General features: G+C 40.0%; 2 protein-coding genes across 4 annotated transcripts in view; one reads left to right on the top strand and one right to left on the bottom strand.

Annotated features, from left to right (window-relative positions):
* FILIP1L (filamin A interacting protein 1 like) overlaps window positions 1-4,268 on the top strand; it is a 111,657-nt gene extending 107,389 nt beyond the window's left edge. For 2 of the 3 annotated variants that reach the window (XM_035015217.1, XM_035015216.1), the window contains exon 3: window positions 3,225-4,268. In XM_035015217.1, coding sequence (XP_034871108.1) covers window positions 3,225-3,413 — 189 coding nt within the window. In that variant the 3' untranslated portion in view covers window positions 3,414-4,268. The remainder of the gene's footprint in view (window positions 1-3,224) is intronic. The other variant, XM_035015214.1, reaches the window with a different exon arrangement.
* CMSS1 (cms1 ribosomal small subunit homolog) overlaps window positions 1-13,514 on the bottom strand; it is a 380,974-nt gene extending 367,460 nt beyond the window's left edge. The window contains exon 1 of the mRNA XM_035015221.1: window positions 13,315-13,514. Within this exon, the coding sequence (XP_034871112.1) occupies window positions 13,315-13,378 (64 nt within the window). The 5' untranslated portion in view covers window positions 13,379-13,514. The remainder of the gene's footprint in view (window positions 1-13,314) is intronic.
* Window positions 13,515-27,448: the final 13,934 nt, after the last annotated feature.

Raw genomic sequence — 27,448 nt, 5'->3', positions numbered from 1 at the left:
TCCTAGACAATCGGAGTCAGTAGGTCCTAAGAAGGGATGTGGACATCTGCAGCGTTTTAAAAGTCCCACAGGTTGATGAAAACCACTGAACCTCCCACACCCAGGCAGGCCAGAATTCCAGGTGAAAGAAAACTTAAAGCTTATTTCTTCTTTCTTTTCTTTTTTTTTTAAGATTTTTTTAAAAAGATTTATTTATTTATTTTAGAGAGATAGAGAGAGAGAAAGCATGCAAGTGCGGGGGCGGGGGCGGCTTAGAGGGGGAGGGAGAGAGAAACCCAAGCAGACTCTGCGCTGAGCCCACAGCCCCACATGGGGCTGGATCTCACAACCCTGAGATCACAACCTGAGCAGAAACCAAGAGTCGGATGCTTAATTGATGGTGCCACCCAGGCACCCCTTTAAAATTTTATTTTTAAGTAATTTTTAAGTAAACCCAATGCAGGACTTGAACTTACAACCCCGAGATCAAGAGTCTGACGCTCCACCAACTGAGCCAGCCAGGCATGCCACAACTTAAAACTTATTTCTAAAGGCGGTTCAACTATGGCAGTGTTTCTCAAAGTGTGCCAGCCTGACCACTTGCATCAGATGAATCAGCCTGACAGTTTATTAAAATTGAGGATGTCTGGGCACATCCATAGACAAATGAATTATAATTTCTAGGGGGAAGGCCCAGGAATCTATAATTTAAATAGGATTCCAACAGATTTTTGTACAACAGGAGAACCAATCTAAATCTTGACAAAGTTAAAGGACATTGCAGAAACCCATCTTGGAAAGGCTATTATTTGCTATGGTGACAAGATCAGATAACTTGAATTAGTCCATCACTGATTTCAGTTGCAGCTGCTACTGCTCATGGTTGGGAAAATATGGTTGATATGCACATAAATGTTCTGATCTCTGAAGTGTTTCCTTCTTTTTTTAATCTCTTAATATAACTTAGTGTTGCTTTTTGTAATTGTATACTTATTGTAGAAAATATAGAAAATAGAAGAAAAATAAAAAACACCTATAACCTCACTAACCAGTTACCCACTGACAGCACTGGTATATTTTCTCCTAGTATTTTCTCTTCAAACATACATAGTTAAAGCACATATATAGATTTTAATTCTGCTTTTAACATTTCTGAATAAGCATTTTCCTATATCTTCAAAAGCATCATTTCAAGACAGTATAATACTTTCTTGTGATTATAGTGTAATATATAGTGTAAACTTTTGTTATAAATAATGCAAAAGTGATTAGCCTTGCCTACATCTCTAATTATTTCCTAGAAAAGATTCCTAGCAATAAAATGAATGAGTCACAGAGTGTGAGTTTTAGGTATCTTGATACACTCTACCAAACTACTATTGTAATCATCACCAAGGTCGCCCATCTCACCAAACCCTTACTAGGCACTGAGTTTTATTATTTTTTTTTAAAAAAGATTATGCTAAGTGAAATAAGTCAAGCAGAGAAAGTCAATTATCATATGGTTTCACTTATTTGTGGAACATAAGGAACAGCATGGAGGACATTAAGAGAAGGAAGGGAAAGATGAAGGGGGGGAAGTTGGAGGGGGAGACAAACCATGAGGACTCCAGGAAACAAACTGAGGGTTTGGACTCCAGGAAACAAACTGAGGGTTTTAGAGGGGAGGGGGGTGGGAGGGATGGGTTAGCCTGGTGATGGGTATTAAGAAGGGCACACATGGAGCACTGGGTGTTATACGCAAACAATGAATCATGGAACACTACATCAAAAACTAATGATGTAATGTATGGTGACTAACATAATTAAAAAAAAAAAGGTTCTGCCTATTTGAAAGGTAAAAATGTTGAATGAGCATTTCAGCACTGAAGATGAGACCATGAGGACAGGTTGAAAGGTAGGCATACCATCTAGATAAGGAGGAGCCTGATATCAGAGTATCAACATCTCACTTGTTACGTTTAGGATTAAGTATTAAAAAAAATGTCAATACGAAAGTCCAAAAACTCTTCTAGCAATCCTCATATTGTTAGCTAAGTCTATGTACTGTTTATTTGAAAATCTAAATATGGTTGCTTTAAAAGTTTAAGGGCATTTTAAGTAACTAAATGTTTACATAAAGAGACTTAACTGCACTTTATCAGTACTTTAAAAACATGGAAACAAATTTCTGTAGAATGAAAAATAATATAAGAAGGGTTCCCATAAAAACAGTATTAGTAATCTATGATGAAAATTGCAATGCATTTTCAAAAACTTATATTTTTGAGCTCATAGGAAAGAAAGGATGATGCAACCAAAGAGGGGGAAAATAATCATCACCAGAAACTGTGGATTATAATGGGAGAACTACAGTTAGCTGAGAACTTTTTCCCATTTCTTTACCAACAAGTATTCTTATCCAAGGGTATTTTTCCTTAACAAATGAAAATAAGTGTGTATTTTTTAGGTGAATGTGAACTCAATCACACTCTTTCACACTCTACAACCCACTCTCCCAGTCCAGATCATTCAACCTATTTGTGACTCCTCTCTCACTCTTCATATATTAACAGGGAACAAATATTAATACAATTCTACCTCCATAATGTGTCTTCCCCCAGCCTTTTCCCTTCCTATTCCCCTCCATCCCCTCCAGCATGTACAGTCTATAGAATCAGGTACAATTTTCCCCATCTAGGCCCAGTCTACAGTCCCATTTCACCTGTCAAATACAACCTAATCTGAAGTCACTCCATTTTTCAACTGTTTCTGATTTCCTATCTCAGGGACACTGCCAAAAATATTCCCTCATCCTGCTGCCAAAAGTATTCCTTTACTCTAGAATGCCCTCCCATTCCTGCTATTAAAAATCCTAAGTCTTTAGAGGCCCAAGTCAAATGCTATTTTCTTCATGAAGCTCTTAGACCCCTCAATTGAAATTAACCTTTCTTTGACAACCTCATGGTGCTTTGAGATTAATTTGAGACACTCCTCTTGCTTACGTCCCACTATGCTATGATTGCCGGAAAGCAACTTATCTCTGTTTAGTGCTATCTACTGTTGAGGGCCTTGCATAGCACACACTCAACACATGTTAGCAGAATTGCTTTACTAAATTTTTTTCTTCAACTTGGAAGTCTTTATATCTGATGTATCCCCAGAACCTAGTGCTTCCAAAGAAGCCAAATCCTCCAAGCTGAACAATGTCTGCTTCTCCACCAACTGTACCATTAACTACCTTTTGTTCTTCTGTTTAATTCAAGATCAAGGAGGTATGCAAGCAGAGAATCCCAACACGGATCCCTAAACCAAAATCTACAGGCAACACCAAGCTTTTCCCTAAAGCTCCCACAGGGCCTATGGATAAGCCCAGTCACTACACTGGCTGTGGGAAGCTACACATAAGGACTGTCACCTCTAACACTTTTCTCCACATGGGAGGGAAAAGGTAAGTCATGCCAATGCACTATCTGGATACATCCACCTACGGAAACATCCGGAAAGCTAAAATTACCAGTATGAAGGCCAAAGAGGAAAGGTCATGTCTCTAAGAAATGGTGAAGCAGCAAAATGACAAATAGTTCATTCACAGGTTGCTGGACCTGGTGAATAGCATCCTGAAAGAGCAGCACATCTACATTTATTTTACCTATATGTGTGTATAGGCATATACATACAAACAGGCCAAATCCTTCCAATTCCTCATTCTACTTACAATCCAGCCCAAAGTTGGACCATCTATCATTAGCATGGGATAGGACTGAATTCATGAAAACAGCTCAAAAGTTTTCTGGTGAACTCAGAAGTAACTCTTTCATTTCACAGAACTTTATTGAATCATATTTTGCTAAGAAGATATGCCAGCAAGAATTCCTAATCTCCTTCAAGAAAATCAGATTATTTCCATCAAAATGGCAGGACAACCTAAATCATAATTTAAGGTCTAAAACTATGATTTCTTTACACCAGGAGAAGAAAAAAAAGTGGTAATTCTTAGTACATGGAAAAAAGAACAACAAAAATGAGTGATGGGTGAACACATCCTTTGTGTGACGGACCTGATAATCACTGGTGTAATATGCACACCTGACTGCGGGCACTTAGTCTTCTGTCTCACTTCTTCTAGTAAGTTGCCCCTCCTATATATGCCAGGCCATGGAATCATATTGCTAGGCTTATTATGAAAACCATTTTAGACGGGTATTTTTGCTTTCTAAAGCCATCAGGACATTTAAGAGTCAAAGGTCATTAATACTGAGATCTTTTAGGGAGATAAGAATCACTGTCCTAGGTGTTTAAAAAAAAAACAAAGACAAAAATATATCGTCTCATCAGACATTGTTTAATTACATTACTTCAATGAATCAGTGTTACAGAAAAACACAGTTGATTCAGCAAAAGACTCAAATTCCAATCCTAGCTTTTTACTCATTTGACAATGAGCTTGGCATTCATCAGTCTGAGCCTTGAGTTTCTCATATATAAAACAGGAGAACTGAGTAATTCCTTAGATTCCTTCCAGTTCTGATAACCCATGACTGAATTCAATCAGTCATCTACAAGGTGGGACTCAGGCCTCTGGCAGTAGTAAGCTGAAGTAATTCTTTTCATCACACTTAAAACTCTCTCATTGAGTTAAGAGAAAGGTATGTTTATAAATCAGTGTGGACAGAGCAACACAATGTTATAAGACAAGGCATTTTTTTTTTTTTTTTGAGAGAGAGAGAGAGAATGAGAGACAGAAAGCAAGAGAGGGAAGAGGGTCAGAGGGAGAAGCAGACCCCCTGTTGAGCAGGGAGCCCGATGTGGGACTCGATCCCAGGACTCCAGGACCATGACCCGAGCCGAAGGCAGTCGCCTAACCAACTGAGCCACCCAGGAGCCCAAGACAAGGCATTTTTGACATGACACAGTTATATTATACAAAGCTTCAGTCAGAAAGAAAAAAAATTCTGTGAAGAGCATGATGCAAGGTTCTCTGTGATCCTGCACTGAGAACTGGAGACATGATCCTGGAAGAAATCCTGGAAGGACAGTGCTTTAGCCAGCTATCCTGGGACTGAGCCAGCAGAGTAGGAGTAAAGGAACTGCCATTCTCCACACTCATCCAGCCAAGCCTGCTTCAATGTGCTCATGTCACTGTACAAATACCCCTGGACTCACTCGAATTTCAAGGAGGAGGAAAAGGAGCTGGAATTCTGGGTAGCACTGAGCAATGCAGCCAAAGAGAGGGATGACGTGCAGCAGTCCCAACAGGGAAGTGGCAGAGGAAGAAGATAGGGAAGGTCACGTGAATTAAAAGCCTGAAATGGAAAAGTCTAAGCTGAAAAGCAGTAGGAGAAATAGTGGGAGGAAGTGACAAAAAAAAAGGTGACGAAGTTCTAAGACAAACATACAAGAGAAACAGTTCAGAAGGAAGTGCAGGGTAGTAACAGGTGAATGGTACAGTGGGAACATGCGTAGGGTGCTTAGTGTGGTGCCTGCAATATGCAGGTAATGTTAAATGAACAGAGGATGAGTGAATGATGGAGAGAAGGACCATTCAGTCAAGACGTAAGTGAGAAAACTGCTAGGAGATGGCAGTGGTATTTGATAGAGGAAAAGCAGTTATGCCAGGTGACTGACATTCAAGACTGATAATTATGCTAATGGAAAGAAAAAAACACTGGACCTCCTAAAGTGGACACCAAACAGACTGAAAAGAAGCATAAAAGAGGAAAAACAAGCATGAAATACTCCCAGAAAAACAAAACACTGGGAACATTTTTACCTTGAAGAGCACAAAATATGTTGTATGTTGGACATTTTTAAATTGTTTTCTCCTAGGTTAGGAGACTTCTTACAGTACATTTTCACGCCAAGATGGCGTAAGTTCAGGAGAAAGCAAAAAAAAGAAGGACAAGGTACAAGATACAAAGTACTAAAAAAGAGTCGGAAAATAGCTACACTTCTATGGCAAGCAGCCGAAACCCATATTTAAATGGTAACAGTTCTAATCCCAAGAAGACAAAAATCTTTAAAATAACAAAGTCTATTTTAACTAGAGGATTACCAACGAAAAACCATGCTTATTTTAAAGCAATATGTAACACAATAAAAATGCATAAGTAGCTTAGAACTGGGAATACTATTTGGAGTTTAACACAATGGTGTTTGATCTATAACACAACTGAAACAAAGAATCCTGTTTCCTGAGAATAATCCTATTTCTGCAGAAATGTGGTTCCTCTAAAAAACAGTAAGAATAAAAGAAGCTATCCTAATTCTGGAGTTACTGTACTAAGTTTTTTAAAAGAAAGCAGATAAAAATCCAAGTGAAAAAAACAAATTCAATTTGTAACAAGAATTTTAATAACCTGATACTTTTCTGCTGGAGGGTTTCCTCAGCCCTTCATTTATTTAGCTGCAGTGATTTCTGAACTAATGTCCTTTTAACTACTTGAATAAAGTATCTGATTTTTAACAGAAATGTGACTGATCTAATATATGACTGATAATGATAGACTAAGTAATGGAGTATTTGATGTAAAATGCAATTCTCTCTGGGATATGTTTCAAATTCCTGTTCTAGGGGACATGGGACATACAACTCAGGTTCTGACACTGAATCTGGGGCAGGGGTATGCAAACTGCAGCCCGCAGATCAAATTCAGCCCACTGTTTGTTTCTGTATATCCTGCAAGTTAAGAATAGTATTTACATTTTTAAATAGTAGAAAAAAAATCAGATGATGAATATTTTACAAAATGTGAAAATTACATGAAAATCAAATTTAATTGTCCATAGATAAAGTTTTATTGGAACACAGCCACTCTTTTGTTTACATATTTATTATGTATGCTTGCTTTATGCCACAATGGCAGCGTTGAGTAGTGACAGTGACTGGACAGCAAAGCCTAAAATATTTACTACCTGGCTTTTTACAAAGAAAGTTTCTGATCTCTGGCCTAGTGTGAATTAGACTAGCAAGGAACTCAGGAACACGAGCTTAAGAGCTTAATCAACTAATTAAAAAAAAAAAAACTAGTAATTTAAGAACTAAGAATTTTTTGAAAGCTGATGAAAACAGGGAAACTATATTTCAAGCTGTTTGTGACACATTTAGTAAAATGTATAATTCTATGAATGCACTAAAGTGTTCAACTAAAGAACATCAGATAAGAACAGGTCAAAGGATTTGTGCCACAAAACAATGTTGCTGTTGAATCTGAGAGGGAAAATGGAAGTTTTTCTAGGCCTTCCAAATTCCTGGTATTTTTCAAGAGATTCATAGACATTTAGCAAAATGATAGGAGAACTACTGTGCATGTAGTTGGAGAAAGATGTATATATTTGTACCTTTAAACACAATTGTTGTCAAGAACCACTTGTTTAATCACTTGTAAGAACTATTGAAATTGTATACAATAAAGTAAAAGTAGCCCATGAAGGTTCTCTGTGGGTCCATTTGTTACACAGTCTTCAAGTACAGAATACTGACTATTGATATAGCATGTGTCCTTTCTTCTTTCCTTGCTCTCACCTTTTAAAATTTATCCTGTCCCTGTTTTTCGCCCTTGAACATCTGTCTTAAAGTAACATTACTTGCATTTTGGTTGAACCACACTGATGTATAAATTCCACAATGTAAACATATGTTTTATCCTCTAATTCCACCACAGTGTCTAAAATAGGGCCAAGCATGAGAGTTCAATAAATCATTTTGAAGTTGATTCTTTGTTGTTTGTTATCAAAATGTACTACAAATATTCCAAGCCTGAATTCTACATGCAGAGGCAATGTTTTACTACTACTTTACATCTACTATGCATGCTGCCTATAGGTAAAATTAATACTGTAAAGGCCTAACTTTGGTGTGAGAAGAGGGGAAGAAACCAAACACTTGAATTATTCAGGTTTAAAAGATCCAAGGTATTCCTCTACTTCATCATTTCTAGGAGGAATTCAGCATAGATAAAGCAACGTGATTTGAAGGAGATGTTATAAAATGATAATACAACAACAACAAAAATGTTAAATGCTCATTTCAGCAATCTCAAACAAAATAATAATCACATTGATTCTAGGTAACAAAAGCTGTCACCATTAGGAAATATCAGCTCATTATAAAGCAGAAGTCTGTTTTCCCCTTTCAAAACAAAATTTATAAAACTAAATTCAAATATGGTTAGAATAAGGTTAGTAGACACAGTTATACAACAAGGATTTTCTATGTATTTTCAGAATGAGAGATGCAGTACCTGTCAAATCTGTCAAAAGCCTAAGCAAGATTTTGACAATTCTTCCAGTTAACTAAATTTCTTTAGATGTGGAACTCCTATGTTGAGGTCTTCAAGATGTGGCTACGAAACATTAACAATCAATTACTTAATGAACAAATTCTTAATGAGTGCCTTCCAAGGACCCAGATACTACTCTAGGCACTGACTATACAGCAAAGAACTAGATAAACAAATCCCTGCTCAAATGGATCTTACATTCTAGTGTGGGGGATCATACCAGAATGTAATAATTTAACAAGGCAAATAATAGTTGGTGATAAGGGCTCTGCTGAGAATTACCATAATGTGATACTGTAATAGAGCAACTAGATGGCTACTTTAGACTGGCTGACCAGGAAATGCTTCTCTTTTGGTGATGTCTGAACTGTAGTCTTAATGTTCTAAGAAAAGGCTAGCCATTTGAAATACAGGAGAGCCCAGAAAGAAAAAGGAACACCTATTGCAAAGGGCTAAGACAGAATGAACTTGGCCTACTGAGGCACAAAATAAAGGCTAGTGTGAGTGGAAGAGCATAAATTACAGGGGAGTAAGGGGTGGAAGATGTGGCAGATATCAATCCTGATGAGTAACCTGGGTTGTATTATACGTGTCAGACGGAAGCCACTGGAGGGTTTAGGCAGGAATGAGATCTGATCACTCAAGCTGCTAATTGAAGAACAGTCCAAATAGGGATAAGACAGAAACTGGGAGCCCTGTTAGGAGTTTACTGCAGTAGTTAAGGCAAATGAGGATGATAACATGTACTTTGATGGAGTTAACAGAGGAGAAAAATGGAAAAAAAAAGTATTCAGGATGACTTAGAGCTAAAGACAAGACTTAATAGATCAGACAGGATGGCCTTTGTTTGGGTAAGTGTTGGCTTTCATTTGCATTGACATTCCTAGTAAATAAGCAGACTTCAAGAAGACAGCCAGGTGTGTGAGTCTTGAGCTCTAGGATCAAGTTTGACTTCCTGGTGAAGATTGTTCTCAAAGCCCAATGATACCTGCTTATTTGTATCTCTGAGTAATCAGTGTTCTCTAGAAGAGTAAACTTTAGGAGAGCAAGAGTTAAGAGACACAATTTGACAACAATGATGTATATAAACAAAAGGGTTTATAAACTATGAGCCTCTTTTAATTGATAAAGGATTGTTATTTTAGAGATGAGATTCTTACCATTGATAATCAAAACAATTATCTTTGAGAAATTTAAGTGCACAGACTGGTTTCAGATTGCCTGCCTATGAATCACAGCCTCCCCACTTACCAACTAAATAACATTGGGCAAATCACTTAACCACTTAGTGCCTCAATTTCCTCACCTGTAAAATGGGGATAATAGTAACTATGTCATGGTGTACTTGTGAAGATTAAATGAGCTAGTACACATAAAGCAATCAAAATAGTATCTGGCACATAACCACCACTCAACAAATGCAAGTTAGTATTATTATCTACTGTCTCTCTATACTGTACATAGAAGTGTGTTCACACTTCATTTTTCTAGTTAGATGCTTGGTAAGAGATGAAATCAAAGATTCAGAATACGCTAGGGAAGCATATGAAAAACCCTCCTCAAAAAATAAAGGCTGAGAATTTGGCATATTGCTAAAACATCCTCTTTAAAAGTAAGCTGTAGGGAGGGGTGCCTGGGTGGCTCAGTCAGTTGAGTGTCTGACTCTTGATTTCAGATCAGGTCATGATCTCAGGGTCATGAGAGCAAGTCTTGCCAGGATCCGCGCTCAGTGGGGACTCTCCTTGAAATTCTCTCTCTCTCCCTCTATTCCTCCCCTGCTCAATCTCTCTCTAAATAAATAAAATCTTTTTTTAAAAAAAGTAAGCTATACATGTGCCAGTCATTCCTAAATCTCTTATCTTGAGCCTTGACCCAACCCTGAAGCTCCAGATTCATATACCTGTTACCTGCTGGACACTTGACTTGGTAACTTAATAGGCATATTATTGGAATAAAAAGGGAAAACAATCAATATTCTCTTCAGTAAGTGAATGATCAAGTGACCAACTCCAACTGCAAAAACTCATGGCTCTGCTCTACAAGTAACAAAATCTCTGCTGGGAATGACATTCTCAGTTTTCAAGCAATGTCCTGAGAAAGTGCCCAGTTTGGTCAAGTATGTGAAACCTCAGGCATTGTATCTATTCACTTTAGCATTAAGGTTTTGCAATTACAATTCTAATGCATGTATTGTTTACTATGAGTCACTTCAAATAATTTCTTAAGGTAAGCAGGGAATAAGGAAATAAGTAAAATGAAATGTCAGATGCCATTAAATGACTCCTAGGCTCTGTTACCTGAGCACACTGGCTGCACACTCTTCAGCAGACACAACTCTCAGTTGTCTTATCCTGGACCATGACTCCAATTACCAATAATGACGCCAATAGGGTGACATCCCAGGTAGACTAGGACAGTCCCAGAAAAATTCTAATAGCATGGCCTTTCATTCTTAAAGTATTTAATTGGGTGAGAAATTATATGTCTATCTACATACATGATCACCAAGAACTCTGTAGCATCTAGCACACATGCATGCATTTATTCAGCTAATATCTCCCAAACACCAGGTGCCAGGTCCCATGTTGGGCTCCAGTACAATGCAGGATTCTAGCACAAGAGTGTAAGTCCTGAATAGCCATAAGATGTATGCAAAAAAGGGTCATATGTAGATCAAGAGCTTTAGTAAGAGTCTATGAGTTACTTACCACATCTAAGACATGAGACAAGCAAAAACTACATTTCCTTAGACAATAAGTAGATAACTGGATATGTTAGACAGATGTTTTACATAGTGTGTGTCAGTGTTTGGGAATCTGTATGTTTGTATAGTTTGCTTTTAGAAAACATGCATAAGAATTCATTACCATGAATGTTGAGCCTTTGTTATAGATGTAGATTGCTGAATAAATGGCTAAATGCTTCTTGCTACTGTAAGTGTGAATGGAAAGCAGATGGAAAGGAAAGATGTTTGCTTTTATAAGCAAGTAGCATAGTACACAACAGAAATGAAGGCATCATTACAACTATCTTTCCTTTCTCTGACTTAAGGCACTATTTTTCCTATGACCTTCAAAAAAAAAATACAGTTCACACATTTTAGGCTGATCTTTCCCCCATTAACATAGGTAGAATCAGGAAATCTGAATTGGTTCAGTTGTGATTTCTTCTGAATTGGAAATACCATACAGATTATTTAGGCAAATCACTGACAAATAATCAAGCATATCTCAAGGAAGCTTACATGCTCACTATACTTAAAAGCAGTTAACAAAGCAAATGATCCTGATACATTTAAAGTCAGCAATTTTCAAATGTTAATCTTAGAGCTAGAAGGGATCTAAGAAGCAGGGTGACTCTAATATCTATCTTGATGGGAATCCTGGTAACTTACATGAAGGAGGCTACAGATCCAATGTTTAGAACTGTTGGTTAGTTAAAATTCATTTTACAGATCATGATACTGAGGCCCAGTAAAGCCACATTGTAATAGTGGATAAAGTATGACTTTGAAACTCAGGCACACTTGTGTAACCTCTTCCCAGATCTCTTCCTTGCTGTGTGTTTCTAAGAGCATTACTGAACTTTTCTCAGTTTCTCATCTATAAAAATGAAAGTAATTACTTATCTTTTAAACATGTTATGAAGATTAAATGAATTTGTGTTTATGAAAATATCTGGCACGTAATAGACAATACACGTTAATTTCTTTCCTTCTAGAGGGCGACTAACTTGAGAGACATATGGCTGGTAACAGGCAAGAGGCAGGGCTAGAATCAAGAAATAGGATCCCCTTTACCACTCAAAAGGAATTCAATTATTTCTTAAATGACTTCTATACTTAAATCACACCATAAAATATAGCTTTAAACACCTGAGTTGAGGGGGGCGGGAAAGGGTTATTAAAGTAAATGTGGAACACTACTGCCTGCAAGAGATATTTCCTAGAAACAAAGTAGCAACAGAGTCAGGAAGTTTAATGAAGAAAGTATTACACTGGCTACCTTTTTAAAAATGACATCTACTCAGTTTGTACCCGAAGGCTACCCTTCAGCAAACAATCCTGTAGATTTTTGCAGCTTTAATGGATACTTCACAACACATATTTCAAAATTAATGTTTGCAGCAAATATATTTGTATCAAGTGTCAATCATGTGCAGTGCCTGGTGGACTATATGACATGGATCAGACTTTGGTTTTGTCCTAAAAAAAATCTTAGAAACTGGTAGACTTTGAAGAATGATTAAAACACATAACTGTATATTAAGCTTCATGGAACTTGAAAGGTTCAAAGCCTGTGGTGAGGAGTTACTTAATGCTATCTACTTATGGATAAAATATCCACTGCATTGGCAGTGGGTACGCGTAGCATAGTAAGTTGTTTGAATTGTGTTAACTAAATTCTAGTCTTATTTCTGACACCAACTAGCTACGTGAACTTGTCAAGTTACTTGATATCTTTAGATCTTATATTCCTCTTCTATAAAATGGTTGAGTTCAAAAGGATGATCGCTATCTAAACCTCCTTCAGGCTTTAATAGTCCAAATAACACGATGATGATGATAGCAAGAAAAACCACAGCTTATATTTACCTCGCACATCTTATGTGCCAAGCACTGTGCTAAAGTGCATCATTTGTATTGTTTATTTAATCTTCATAACAATCTTATGAAATTGGATTATTCTTAATTTACAGATGGGGAAAAGGAGCCGAAACGGTATTAGAGGGGCCAGAGTCTCGATTTGAACAGAAGCAGTCTGAATCTAATCCAGGAGTTACCCTTAACCACTACGCCCAAACTCCCTGAGTTCACGAAAAATCTCTTATCTATTAAGAAATATGTAAAAGGAAAAGCTTGGGAAAAGGGTCGTTCCTGACAGGGGGCAGAGCTGAGTTAAAGTCACACTGCTTCCCCTAGTTATAAGGCTCTCGCACCACTTCCTCCGCTATGTTCGCGCGTTCCCACAGCTGGGCACACCACCGCGGGGCCAGACGCCGTGACCGCCAGAGGCTGGCGCGGGCTGAGGCTCACCGAAGGAGTGATGGTGGGGGGGTCAGGCAGGGTGGGTACCTGGGCTGCGGTCTGCTCCTGCAGGCTGGTTCTCCCACCACTCGTCTCCAAGATCGTCTGCCATCTCCAGGCGGGACTAGTTGTGAGCGGACCACCAAAGGAAAGCGGACAGTGGCAGGTATTCTCGCTGCCTCCAAGCCGGGAGGTCAGCGTTGGCAGCCAGCACGCGGAGCCCTTCCTCAGACACCGTCGCCTCCGCCCCACGGCGATGACGTCACACCTCCGCCCCGCCTCCCCAGCCACTGCGCCCATCTCGTCGCAGTTTCCATACAAGTGCTGCTGAGAAGGCTCTGTCCGGTAACTCAAAATAAATCCTCACAAAAGCGAAAAGACAAGAAAGCGCAACTCCCCCCAAAGGATTATTATCTTTTAAAGTAAGTTCTTTCAAAACTTTGTGTTTACTTTTTTTTTTTTTTTTTGGCCAAAAAGCTATTGACGAAAGTGTGAAACAGGATGCTAAGACAATTTTTCTCTGTTCGGTTTCAAAGGACTTGTGCAGCGGGAGAAGACCAGAGCACGTGGTTCTGTTTTCGTTTGTGTCTGTGTTTTGGGGCGCCTGTGTGTCTAGTTTGCTTTGGGGAAACGTTGCGCAAGAATTCATGACCATGATTGTTGATCTTTGCTGTAGATTTGTGTACTGCTCTTTTTATATGGTATGGGTTAAGAAAAATGTTGATGGTCCGGAAGTGCTCGCCCAGGAAAGGACTCTAGTGATCCGGGGAGTTGAGAGTCGGTCTCCTTTACACCCTTCTCCACTGTGTTTTCTACCACATTTTGTGAAACAGGAGAAGCGAGTCAGTTGTTGCTTAACTACAGGTAAAAGACCTACAGTACTTCTTGTCTTACCTCCAACGTGAAGTGGCAGAGATAGGATTGATAGGTTATTGAGAAGGAAAGTTAGATAAAAAATACTAGTATGGAAGAGGAAGTGCCATGACCAATAAACATATGAAATGATGTTCTGTCTCCTACTAGCCTGGGAAATAAAAAAGAGACCTCAACGAGCTACTGTTTTTCATGCAGTAAATTGACAAAATTAAGGAAGTCTGACATTACCAAATTCTAGAGAGTACATGCATCAATGGGAATTCCTTCACCTTACTGGTGTGAATGTAAATTGGTAATACGCACTTGGAAAAGCAATTTGGCACAATTTGCAATAAACCTACACACCTTATGATCCAGCAATTTCCACTCCTAACTATACACACTTGGGAAACTCTTGGATGCTATAGAATATTCACAGCAGCATTGTTAGTAATAGCAAAAAAGTGGAAACAACCGAAATGTGTTTCTATAGGAAAATGGGTAACTACATTATAGTATAGCTGTACAATTAAGCATAGGAAATGAATCAACACATGTAGTTACGTGGATATATTTTGGAAACATAATGCTGAGTTTAAAAATGCCAGATGTCATATTATAAAGTTCAAATACAGGGAAAACCAAAAGTTGTTTAGATCAAAAAGTACATATGTGATTTTAAAGAAAGAGAATGGTAAGCACAAAATTTAGGATATGGAGTAACCAGGAGATGGGATTAAGAAGCACAAAGTAAATGTAAGTTATTGGCAAATGTCCAATTTAGGTAGAGTAGAGAGTTCATAGACTATGTGCATTAAATTCTTATGCTTTATAATTTATAGATATGTTACATATATTTTGTGGTATTTAGTGATATTTATTTACATAATTTAAAAGATAAGGGAAAAATCCACTTATAGGAAAAAGACATTTTCAGTAGAGTTAAATTGGGTGCTATTTAAGAACTCACTAAGAATTCCAATTAATGACCCAACATCTCAAATGACACTCAAAGCTTCCAGACAGTTCTGCTGCCTTTCCCATGTGAGTTCACTTTCCCACTGTCCCTGATCTTATCCCAGGATCAGTCTTCCTCTTGTGCCCTGGATCTCAACCCCTTTTACCTTCTAACCTCTTTCACTTCAGCAAGTGGCAGCACCTCCTGGTTGCATTGTCATCTGATTCACTGGTAAGTTTGGAGGGATCTATCTCCAAAATATATCCCCAATCTAACCATTTAACCAACCTTCTCATCACTTCCGCCACTACAACCTTGGTGTAAGGTAATCATCTCTCTTCTGAGCCACTATAATAGTCTTCTAACCTGCTTTTCTCTTGCGTTTCCTCTTGTCCCACCTCAGTCTTGCTTCCACACAGAAAATAGTCAGAATCATTATGTCACTCTCTTAAATGCTTTAGTCATCTCTTATCACACACCCACTCCCTAATCACTTCCTTGGGGATTAGAATTGCATCTTTCCTATTTCACCACTGTGGCCCTGTGGCCCTAGGACCACGAAAAGTACCTGGCACATGTAGACACTGACAATGTATAGATTGCCTAACTGAATTTGAAATTCCTTTACTCTGATTGTTTTACTTACCAAGCAACCTGATAAGTTTGTTTCCCAAGTCAGCTTCCTTTCTGGCGACAGATATAAAAAGTCAGCAACTAAGACCCCCAGCCAAATGCAACCTATCACCTATTTTGACCCAGTAAGTGAGGATAGTTTTTACGCTTTCAATGCATTGCTGAAAAACAACAACAAAATAAAACACACCAACAACCAGAAAGAAAGGAAGGAAGGAAGGAAGAAAAGAAAAGAAACATGCAACAGAGACTGTGTCCCTAATGTATTTATACCTGGTCCTTTACAGAAAAAAGCTTATTGACCCTAGATTATATTGACTAGCCAACCTAAGTTGTACATCCATTTAACTGTTCTATTGATCAGTGAATTGGCATCCTACTTTAGAAACTAGTCTGTTATAAAATTCTTTACCCCAGTATTTGATCACTTCATCTAACATGGAGAAGCTCAGGTTGAAAAATATCTTTATCTTCTTCCTCTTTCTGTATGATATCTAAATGAGTATTAAGAGAGTTTACAAGAGGAAGAATTCACTTCCCAGCAGGGTGCACTGAGAAGCCTTCATGAAGGAGGTGGTACTTGAACGACCTTATCAATGGATATTGATTGGCATGTTGTTTTGGACATGTCATTTAACCTTGCTGGGTTTCACTTTGCTCATAAAGGGAATAAATTAGATGATTCTTGAGTTCTCTTCCAACTCCATGCCTTAATCTTGACTATCCAACCAAGAATTCCAGATATTAGTGTTCATTAGATGCAAAGGATGTGATGGAACTACTGTTTTAGGAAAGCTAAATTGGTGTCAGCATGCAGGGTAGATAATAAATTTGAGCAGAACTTTCCACCTGGCATGGGTATGTTAAGATACTGATTCCCTCAGTCTTAGAGACAGGCAGAGCCCCTGGGCCAGTTGCTTCAGGTTGAAGGTAGCCTCATCTCTTCACTCCAGTGTTGAAAAAATATTGCTATTTTCTTTCTTTTTTTTTTTTTTAAAGATTTATTTATTTATTTGAGAGAGAGAGAATGAGAGACAGAGAGCATGAGAGGGAGGAGGGTCAGAGGGAGAAGCAGACTCCCTGCCGAGCAGGGAGCCTGATGCGGGACTCGATCCCGGGACTCCAGGATCATGACCTGAGCCGAAGGCAGTCGCTTAACCAACTGAGCCACCCAGGCGCCCAAATATTGCTATTTTCTATGGGTGCCATGATGTAAAAAGGTTGGAGAAGACTGGATTAGAAGGGGGTAAAAAAAGTTTAAAGGCTGCATTGTGAAGGCTCACCATACAATGAAAAGAGTTTAATGAAGGCACGGGTTCTTTGTCCTTAAACCCAGTCTATATATATATATATATGTACCTTAGGGAGTCCATGAACCCCTGATGATGTACTTAAACTTTTGCATCATGTGGACAATAATAACAGTAACAACAACAGCATGATTCAGGTACCTTTCTAAGCACTTTATGTCTTAATTCATCTAATTGTCATAGCTCCGTGAGCTACTACGCTGGATCAGATATTTTCCATTTACCATTCTCTACCCTTCTGTCACCTAGAAGGCTGATGTAAACCTCCCCTAAGCTCTGATTTCAGATTTGGGTTCAGCAAATTGGAGGCATCAGTAAGAAATCAAAGGATGAGAGAAAAATAACTCCTTATGTTGTTCTCTTTTCGGGGCTGGGACTAGGGTGCCATAAGCAGGGGCCTAGGATACAAAATTTAAAGAGGCACTCACTCTCAGGCTGGCTCTTGGGTGAACCTGAGAACGAGTGCCTCCTAAATGTTCTGCTGGATGTACTTGCTTGCTTTACACTAGTCCTTGCCCTCATCCCTCCACTGGAGGCCAAGGCTCCCTCAGACTTAAGGGTAGTAATGGCTCCCCACCATTACCAGCCCTTGGGTTTTATACCATCTTTTGTTTTCCTAACCCTACCTCATCTGCATAAATACTCCCTTTACCAATTTTTTTTTTTCAATTGTACAACTTAAAGGATTCGTTTTTTTTCCTACTTGGACCCTAACTGATAGATTTACTGCCTTAGTTTAGGTTCCCCTAAAAGTAGAGCATGGATGCAAGTAGTTTATTTGGGATGTGATCTGGCATGGGGGAGGGGGGCAGAAATAAAGACAGGGAGAGTGAGATAAGGAAGGAAGGATGACTATTAAATTGGTTGTATAACTGGCTCTTTATCCTGTTAGGGACCCTCTGAGAAACAATGTAGACTGTGCCTTGGAGTTATGCTCAGGAAGAGGATATCCACTAACTGCCATCCACCATTGGTTAAGGGTTGTCCCCAGGGATTTGAATTTCCAGATACTCCCAGGCTATGCTGCCACTGGAGAAAGCCCAGAGGCAGAAGAGCAGAGTTACATAACTCAGCATGCTTGAGGTGGAATGCTGGCAGCTGCCCAGAACTTTCCTCCATCGGCGGACTGGTTTCAAAGTGGGCTGAGGGACAAGAAAAGCATCTGCTTCACATTTGTACTGTTAGTCTCTCTACTTTATAGATGGTGAAACTAAAGCATGGGCAATTAAGTAACTTGCTAGAGTCACCCATCCAGTAGGTGGTTTCCCATCTGCCCATGGATTTCATAACTCTCAAAGTAATATGTGACCCAAAAATGACCCACATCCACTGGACTAGGAAAAAAACAGTATAGAAAAAAGGAAGAAATGAAGTGAGGAACATCACCATCAATTTGTGAAAATGGTTTGGAAATAAAATGGTGAGGAAAAGAGGACAAAAAAAAAAATAGTTTCAAGTCCTAAAAAGTGAAAATCTGATATCATCTTTGAGGAAACTAGCAAAACAAAAATGAGGGAACAGTTTGGGGGTGAAATGATGAGTTAATGATTCATCATTAACTTAATCTCCAGCTCCTTTCCCCTTCCTGGAAAATGGGGAGTGGGCCTGAAGGTTTCAAGCTTCGAATTATGACTTGATCTTTCTGGTGACCAGCCCCCTCCAGGAGCCCACCAAGTGGCACTTTATTAGAAAAAAAGACTCTCCTATCATGCAGGAAATTCCAAGGAATTTAGGAGTTCTGTGTCAGGAACCAGGGTCAAAAACCAAATATGAGAAAAAAAGATGCTCCTCGTGCCCTTATCACTTAGGAAATTCCTATGGTTTTAGGAGCTCAGTGCCGGGAACTGGGGACAGAGACATTGTCCTTTTATTCAAACTGCCCTCTTTCATTATAACTTTGAAGCAATACTGTGAGAACCCTGCTCCATTTTCCCTTGGTTCATGTCTAAGCTTCCTTGCAGCTGTGGTAGACCATTTTCGTCATGCTGACAGCTTCCTTCCCTGAATATCCCCACTGTCTGCTTCTCTGGCACCATGGGAGCTTGCTGAGCCCAAGATTTAAAGAAATTATAGAACTTTTGGGACTTCATCAAGATAAAGAGCTTCTGCACAGCAAAGGAAACAGTCAACAAAACAAAGAGGCAACCCACAGAATAGGAGAAGATATTTGCAAATGACACTATAGATAAAGGGTATCCAAGATCTATAAAGAACTTCTCAAACTCAACACCCAAAAAACAAATAATCAAGTCAAAAAATGGGCAGAAGACATGAACAGACACTTCTCCAAAGAAGACATACAAATGGCTAACAGACACATGAAAAAATGTTCATCATCATTAGCCATCAGAGAAATTCAAATCAAAACCACACTGAGATACCACCTTACACCAGTTAGAATGGCAAAAATTGACAAGGCAAGAAACCACAAATGTTGGAGAGGATGTGGAGAAAGGGGAACCCTCTTACACTGTTGGTGGGAATGCAAGTTGGTAAGCCACTTTGGAAAACAATGTGGAGGTTCCTCAAAAAGTTAAGAATAGAGTTACCCTATGACCCAGCAATTGCACTACTGGTGCAATTTACCCCAAGATACAGATGTAGTGAAAAGAAGGGCCACATGCACCCCAATGTTCATAGCAGCAATGTCCACAATAGCTAAACTGTGGAAGGAGCTGAGATGCCCTTCAACAGACGAATGGATAAAGAAGATGGGGTCCATATATACAATGGAATATTACTCAGCCATCAGAAAGGATGAATACCCACCATTTGCATCAACATGGATGGAACTGGAGGGGACTATGCTAAGTGAATAAGTCAAGCAGAGAAAGACAATTATCATATGGTTTCACTTATATGTAGAACATAAAGAATAGCATGGAGGACATTAGGAGAAGGAAGGGAAAAATGGGGCAGAAATCAGAGGAGGACACGAACCATGAGAGACTATGGACTCAGAAACAAACTGAGGGTTTCAGAGGGGAGGGGGTTGGGGTGATGGGTTAACCCGGTGATGGGTATTAAGGAGGGCACGTATTGCATGGAGCACTGGGTGTTATACGCAAACAATGAATCATGGAACACTACATCAAAAACTAATGATGTACTGTATGGTGACTAACAACATAAAAAAAAAAAAAAGTTAATCCTCCCAAGGGCAACTCTCAACCAAAGGGGAATAGGCATTAGTAGATAACTGTTCCAGGTTCTCTGTCCTGTATCTTTTTCTTTTATGTATGTATGTCCTTTATTTATTTATTTATTTATTTATTTATTTATTTATTTATTTAAGAGAGAGAGGGAGAGAGAGAGAAAGCACAGAGGGAGAAGCAGACTCCCTGCTGAGCAGAGAGCCTGACTCGGGGCTCTATCCCAGGATCTTGAGATCATGTACTTGAGCCAAAGGCAGATGCTTAACCAACTGAGCCACCGACGTGACCCTTTCTGTCCTTTTTCTGAGATACACTTTGTACAGCTTCTTAAAGTGTCCCAAGATGGACACTTTATTGTCTTTTCTGTGTTTCCTGTCTTTTTCCCACTCTCTTACTTGTGCTTCCTGAGATCACCTCCCACATAATCTATCTGTACCCAAGTCTCTTAGGGTCTGCTTTGGAAACAACCTAAACGAGGATAGTTGGAATTCGAAATACCCTAGAAAGCAGACCCTCAAGACAAAATTTTGGAATCTGTTTACTCACTGATCAGATGGCAACAAAGATGATTGGTAGTGGTTAAACAAAACAAAACAAAAAGGCCTCTGGTGTACTGTAGCATCTCAATTCTTAAGACACAGTGACTTTATCTGTGGTAGATTAGGATGAGGTACAACTTGAAGGGGGAAACTTGTGTGTGGTAGCTTAAAAGATACGGGGCAATTGTAATTATAGAGATTGTGGAGTTGGCTGGTTATTGTTAACTACTCTAAAAGCTTTAGGGAAAGAGAATGACAGGTTCTTACCAATTCTGAACATGCTGAGAAAGCCAGAAATTCTCCATGGCATTGTTTAAAGAGCTCTTTATCTTCTGCAACCAGAGGCCATACTGTACTTTGTTTTGTTTTGTTTTGTTTTGTTTTAAATTTCAGAGAGAGAGTGAGCATGAGCAGGGGGTGGAGGAGAGGAGGAGAGGAAGAGGAAGAAGCAGGCTCCCTGATGAGCAGGAAGCCTGACATGGGGCACAACCCCATGACCCTGGGATCATGACCTGAGCTGAAGGCAGATGCTTAACTGACTGCAGGCGCCCTGGCCATACTATACCTTAAATTCAGCCCAGAATTCGATTCAAAGGGTGTCAGAGCTATAAAGAGATTGAATGCACAGGCTGACATGTTTCCTGTGCTAATGTCAAGTCCTAAAAGGGAAGAAGAGAGACTCTGAGACTGAGATGGGGACATTTGGGCAGGTGTGGTTGAGGTCTCTGAACCCCTGGATTCCTGAGCTTTCTGGGAATACAGAGAAGGGTCTTTTCCCCCTTGCTGGAGGAAAGAGGCCTCCCATTACCTCGACAGCATTCAAGGCCTTGTCTTAGTTGCCTCACAAGATGATGTTGAGCCTTTACCTTCCCTCATCGTTCTTCACCAAGAACTAGGGTTAGACCTCAGCACAGATAGTGAAAAGTATAATCTCTAGTACACAAGAAAATTATTTATTCATAAGAAAAGCCACAGATTAATATATCAACAGAAACCAAGAATTTTGTAAGGTAATGGATCTTGAGAGTCTTGGACCAGCACTGTGTAAAGCTGGGTAGAAAAGAGGTTATTGATAGGGGAACACTCTCCAGTGGCTGACGATTTAACTTTTTAGTAAACTTGAAGCTTGGACACACTGGTAATCTACAGTGAAGGAGATGTAAGAACTGCCATGACAGATAATTAAAGAAATGGTCAGGACGCTCAGAGTAGTGGGCTTCTTAGAATGGATTTATTTTGTGTGACCAGAGAACCTACCAGCTGACTGTTCCCTGGGAGAGCCTAGAAGACATTGTTTCACTAAAGCAGTAAGATTGCAGTAGTGAGTAGGTATTAACATAGTTGATGGACTCAATGGTAACTGTCCTGTGCATGCCAGAGATAACCGTAGAAGATACCCTAGTGTCAGTGAGTGAGTGATAGAATTTCGGAATAGCAAAGGTAGTTGGCAGCACTTCGCCATCAGAAGCAAATGTAACAATCAGTCAGGGATCCTTAAAATGTAGGGGATCTGTGAAATTCCACAGACCACGGGTATTCCTAGGGGCAAGATAGAGTAGAAGTTAATGAGGATCTTGATTAACCTACATAACAACAACGGAAACAACCACAATTAAGAAGTGGTGAGCCGAAGGCAGATGTCAAGTGCCAAATGGAAAAACATGATCCCTGGACCTGTTTCTAGATATGAGCCAGTTCTCAAATCCAAAGCCTGTTGATTAAAGGGAATATGGGTCCTGAGGAAGTTCTCTGCAATACCATCAGTATATACACTATGTACTCATATCTTTTCCAATGTAACCTGTGGCCTTTCTTCAGAGTGATGGTACACTGGAGAAATGGAAGATACCCAGCTCTTTCAAGGGCTTTTAGATACAGGGTGAATTGATGCAGGGAATCCTATAACCTCCCATTAGAGTGGAGCATATGGGGCAAGGTAATAGAGGCCTGGCCCAGATCTGTGTCTTGGTGGCTCCTATTTGTTTGTGGTTATCTCTCCAGTTGCTGAGTGTATAATCAAGATGGATATACTGAGCAGCTGGTAGAACCATCACACTGATTCTCTGTTCTATGAAGAACCATTTGTGTAAGAAGAACCAAGTGGAAGCCTCTGAAACTGCCTCCCTCCATTCCACTCCTCAGCAAAAATAGTAAACAGAAACTCTATCTCACTCCAGTGGAAATGCAGACATGAAGGCTGCAGGAAGTTTGGGTTACCAGTATGGTGCCCCCAAACCAGATGGACCATGGATATGATGGACTACCATAAATGTAAATAGTAGATGCAATCATAGCGTCTACACCAGGTGTTGATCTTTGGTTGAATCTATCAACACAGCCTCTAGCAATTGCTTTGTAATTTTGATCTGGCAAATGTGTTCTTTTAAATCTCTACTAGGAAAGAAGATCAAGAGCAGTTTGCATTCACTTGGGAAGATTGAGTTCATATTCACTCAAAACTGTGAATGCTGTCCTGCGAATATTCTCAAGGCTGGTAACTCTCCTGTTCTGTGTCATAATTCAGTTTAAAAGGACTTTGATTATTTTACTCTTCCTCAAAACATCACATTGATCATATCAATGACATAGTATTAATTGGATCTGGGAGCAGGAAATGACCAGTACTCCAAGTGCCCTAGTAAAATACATGTATGCCCAAGGGGGAGATATAAGTTACAGATGTTCAAGAGCCTGCAACATTTATCACATTTTTAGGAGTGTGGGTATCTGAGGCATGCCTGAGTATCCCCTTCAAGGTAAAGGAAAAGTTCTTGCATCTTTCGTCTCTTACCACTAAGAATAGAAACAATATTTGATGCACTTTTGGATTTTGCAGATAGCCTACGCCACACTTGTAAACACTGCTCTAACCTATTTATCAGGTGACTCAAAAAGCATTTATCAGGAGGTGCCTGGGTGACTCAGTCAGTTATACGTCCGACTCTTGATTTCGGCTCAAATTGTTAATCTCAGGGTCGTGAGATCGAGCCAGCATTGGGCTCCCCACTCAACAGGGAGCCTGCTTGAGATTCTCTCCCTCTGCCCCTCCCCCCTCTGTGTGTGCATGCTCTCTCTCTCTCAAATAAATAAATCTTTAAAAAAAATGCTTTAAGGGGTGCCTGGGTGGCTCAGTCGGTTAGGTGTCTGCCTTCAGCTCAGGTCATGATTCCAGGGTCCTGGGATCTAGCCCCACATCGGGCTCTCTGCTCAGCAGGGAGTCTGCTTCTCCCTCTCCATCTGCCTGCTGTTCCCCCTGCTTGTGTGTGTCTCTCTCTGTCAAATAAATAAATAAAATCTTTAAAAAATAAATAAAAATTTAAAAAATGCTTTTTAAAAAAGAAAAAAAAAGGGAATTTATCAGATGCCAGTTAAGCTAGGTGACTCAAAAGGCTACCAGTTTTTTTTAAAAGATTTTATTTATGAGAGAGAGAGAGATCACGAGCAGGGGAGAGGGGTAGAAGAAGCAGACTCCCCACTGAGCAGGGAGCCCAATGCGGGACTCGATCCCAGGACCCCGGGATCATGACCCGTGCCAAAGGCCGACTCAACCCAGTGAGCCACCCAGGCGCCCCAAGGCTACCAGTTTTGAGAAAAGAGGATCCAGCAGCAGTTCCAGGTTGTAATACAAGCTGCTCTTGCACTCAGTTCATAATGATGTGGCAGATCCCTAGGTGCTAGGTGACAGATGATGCTGTAGGGAATCTGGCTGGACCTAAAAGGAGAATCAGCACAAACTCCTAGAGTTCGAGAGTAAAGCCATGCCTTATACAGCTCAACCATTCAAAAAGCAACTGCTAGCATGATACCTAGCTTTAGTAGGAACTGAACATTTGACAATGGAACATCAAATGATTATATGAACAGAGCTTCCCCTTCAGGACCTGGGTTTGGTAAGGTCGGGTGCACACATCAACAGCTACTGAACAATAGAAATGGTTTACATGAGATCACATCTAAGCAGGCCGCGAAGTCATAAATAAGCTATATGAACAGTTGGCCCAGGTCTCCATGTCTCTTGTATTCCTCAGCTTACACCTGTGGCCTCATGGGGTGTTCCTTATGACCCGCTGATGATAAGAGGAAAATACTCAATACTGGTTCAAGCTTGGTATGTTGGTGGAACTGACAATGGTAGATGATAGAACTGCTACTGTACTACCATCCCACTTGGGGAGCGGCCATAAAGGACAGTGGTGAGGACAATGGGCAGAGCTTCAAGATGTACATTTAACCATCTCCTTTTAATGGAAAGAGAAGGAGTCTGAGATAAGGATAAACAGTCTTGAGCAATAGAGAATAGTGTGGTTGAGTGGGTCAAGGGCCTGTAAGAGATTATATTTGAAGTTCAATAGCAAAGAGATCTGGGAAGAGGCATGTGGAGGGACCTAAGGGAGTGGGCAAAGGTGTGTGGATTTTTGTGTCCCATATCTAGGTCCACCAGAGAGTATCTACCACAGACAAGGCACTAAGCAACCAGGTGGACATATGGCACATTGTATTTTCCAGAGATAGCCACCAATATTTCCCATCTGGCATACTTTCCTTACAGTGACCTTGACACTCATACCTTGAGAGGTTCATGTGGAACCCAGGTGTCATGCTATAAGAAAGCCCAAAGTAGCCTTCACAGAGAGACAACATGGAAACATATGTAGGTATTCCTGCCTACAGATCAGCTGAGGTCTCTGCCAACAACAGCATCAACAACCAGACCTATAAGTGAAGATACCTCCTGGTGATGCTACGCCCCAGTTGTTGATTCACCCTCCATTGTAGCCCTAGACATCACAGAGCAGAGAGAAACCATCCCCACTATGACCTCTACAAAATTCCTGACCCACTGAATTCATGGTAGAAAAAACCTGCGAGTGGAACTGCTGTTTTTCCTTCGGCCATGAGAGGGAGATGTTGTTCCTTGGGGACCTGCATGTTGCTACAACCATGCTCGCTTCCCTTCTAACCCAGGCAGGATATCTGCCTAGAGCGGCAGTGAAATTTCCCTTTCTTCCCACAGGCTTGGTAAGGCCAGGTGGCTGAAGTAAAATTTAATTTTGTTTCTTTCATATCTTGAGTATGTATGGGTTCTATAAAGATCCCTTCATTTATAGGAAGAAAAACCCTATCTTTAACTTACCTTTGGAACCATAAGTCATGCATGTTTATGCTTGAAGAAGAAAGGAACCTTAATTCTAGAGTGCCCTCTGGGGCCACTGGATGAAAGTGGACTGTCTGGCAGCCAGGTCTTAATTCCTTACAAGGTAATATTCACTGAAGTAGAGAAGGGGCAGTTAAGTGGCAGTCCCCATAGAGGTCTGCAGAACTTGCCTGGCAGAGGCTGGAACTTGCAGTTTCTGGACCACCATGCTTAGATTCCTTACCCACTTGGTGAACACTGTGGTAAACTTGGAGGTAAGGGAGGCTGTTGGAGGTCATTTCCAATTCTCTTCTATATCATGGGCTATTCCTATTAGCAGGTGGTTTTCCTTCTAGTTTTTTTTTTTTTTTAATTTTTGAAATTGTGGTAAAATGAACGTAACATAATGTTTGCCATCATAGCCATTTTTAATGTATTGAGCGCCATTAAATACATTCATGTTGTTATGCAGCTATCCCCACCACTGATGACAGAACTCTTTTTGTCTTGCAGAATTGAATCTCTGTATCCATTAAGCAATAATGGATTAAGCACATTACCACCTTCTCCAGCTCTGGGCAGCCACCCTTCTATTTTCTGTCTATGAATATGACTAGGTACCTTATATAAGTGGAATCATACAATATTTGTCCTTCTGTGCTTGGCTTATTTCTCTTAATATAATGCCCTCTAGGTTAATCCATGTTGTGGCATGTGTCACAATTTCCCTTTTTTTTTTTTAAGACTGAATAGTAGTCAATTGTATGTATATACCACATTTTGTTTATCCATTCATCCAGCAGTGGACATTTGGGTTGCTTCCATCTTTTAGGTATTGTGAATAATGTTGCTATGAACATGGATGGACAGATATGTTTGAATCCTTGCTTCCAATTCTTTTGGGTATATACTCAGAAGTGGAAATGCTGTATCATATAGTGATTTTACTTTTTATTTTTTGAGGAACCGCAATACTGGGTTTTTTTTTTTTTAAGATTTTATTTATTTATTTGACAGAGAGAAACACAGCGAGAGAGGAAACACAAGCAGGGGGAGTGTGAGAGGGAGAAGCAGGCTTCCCACCGAGCAGGGAGCCCGATGAGGGGCTCGATCCCGGGACCCTGGGATCATGACCTGAGCTGAAGGCAGACGCTTAATGACTGAGCCACCCAGGCGCCCCCCGCAATACTGTTTTTCATAGTGGTTGCCCAATTTTACATTCTTACCAGCAGTGCACTGGGGTTCCAATTTTTTCACATCCTCGCTAACACTTATTGCCTGCTCTTTTTTTTTCATTAGTAGCCATCCTAATAGGTGCCAGGTGGTCCCTTTAGTTTTTAAAGCCACATATATCTGCCCTCTTACCTCCTAAGAGATTTGCTAGAATCTGTCGATATAGTCTTCTGGTAGCCGGCTGTTTCTGTTGTTTTTGGTAATGACAACACCTATGAAATATCTGAGGACTTGGTTATCTCTCCTTCTCTTTTGAGGCAAGCTAATAATCTGAGCCCTCAGTGGTAGTTGCTTAGATAGGTGAGAACTTTTATCTTCTGCCTTGAGGCAATAATGTGTAATAGCTCAGAATGTGGACTATGAAG

Source organism: Mirounga leonina, unplaced genomic scaffold, assembly GCF_011800145.1.
Source record: "Mirounga leonina isolate KUSES-001 unplaced genomic scaffold, KU_Mleo_1.0 Mir_169, whole genome shotgun sequence".
Taxonomy (NCBI): Eukaryota; Metazoa; Chordata; class Mammalia; order Carnivora; family Phocidae; genus Mirounga; species Mirounga leonina.
This window is presented reverse-complemented; position numbering and strand designations above follow the sequence as displayed.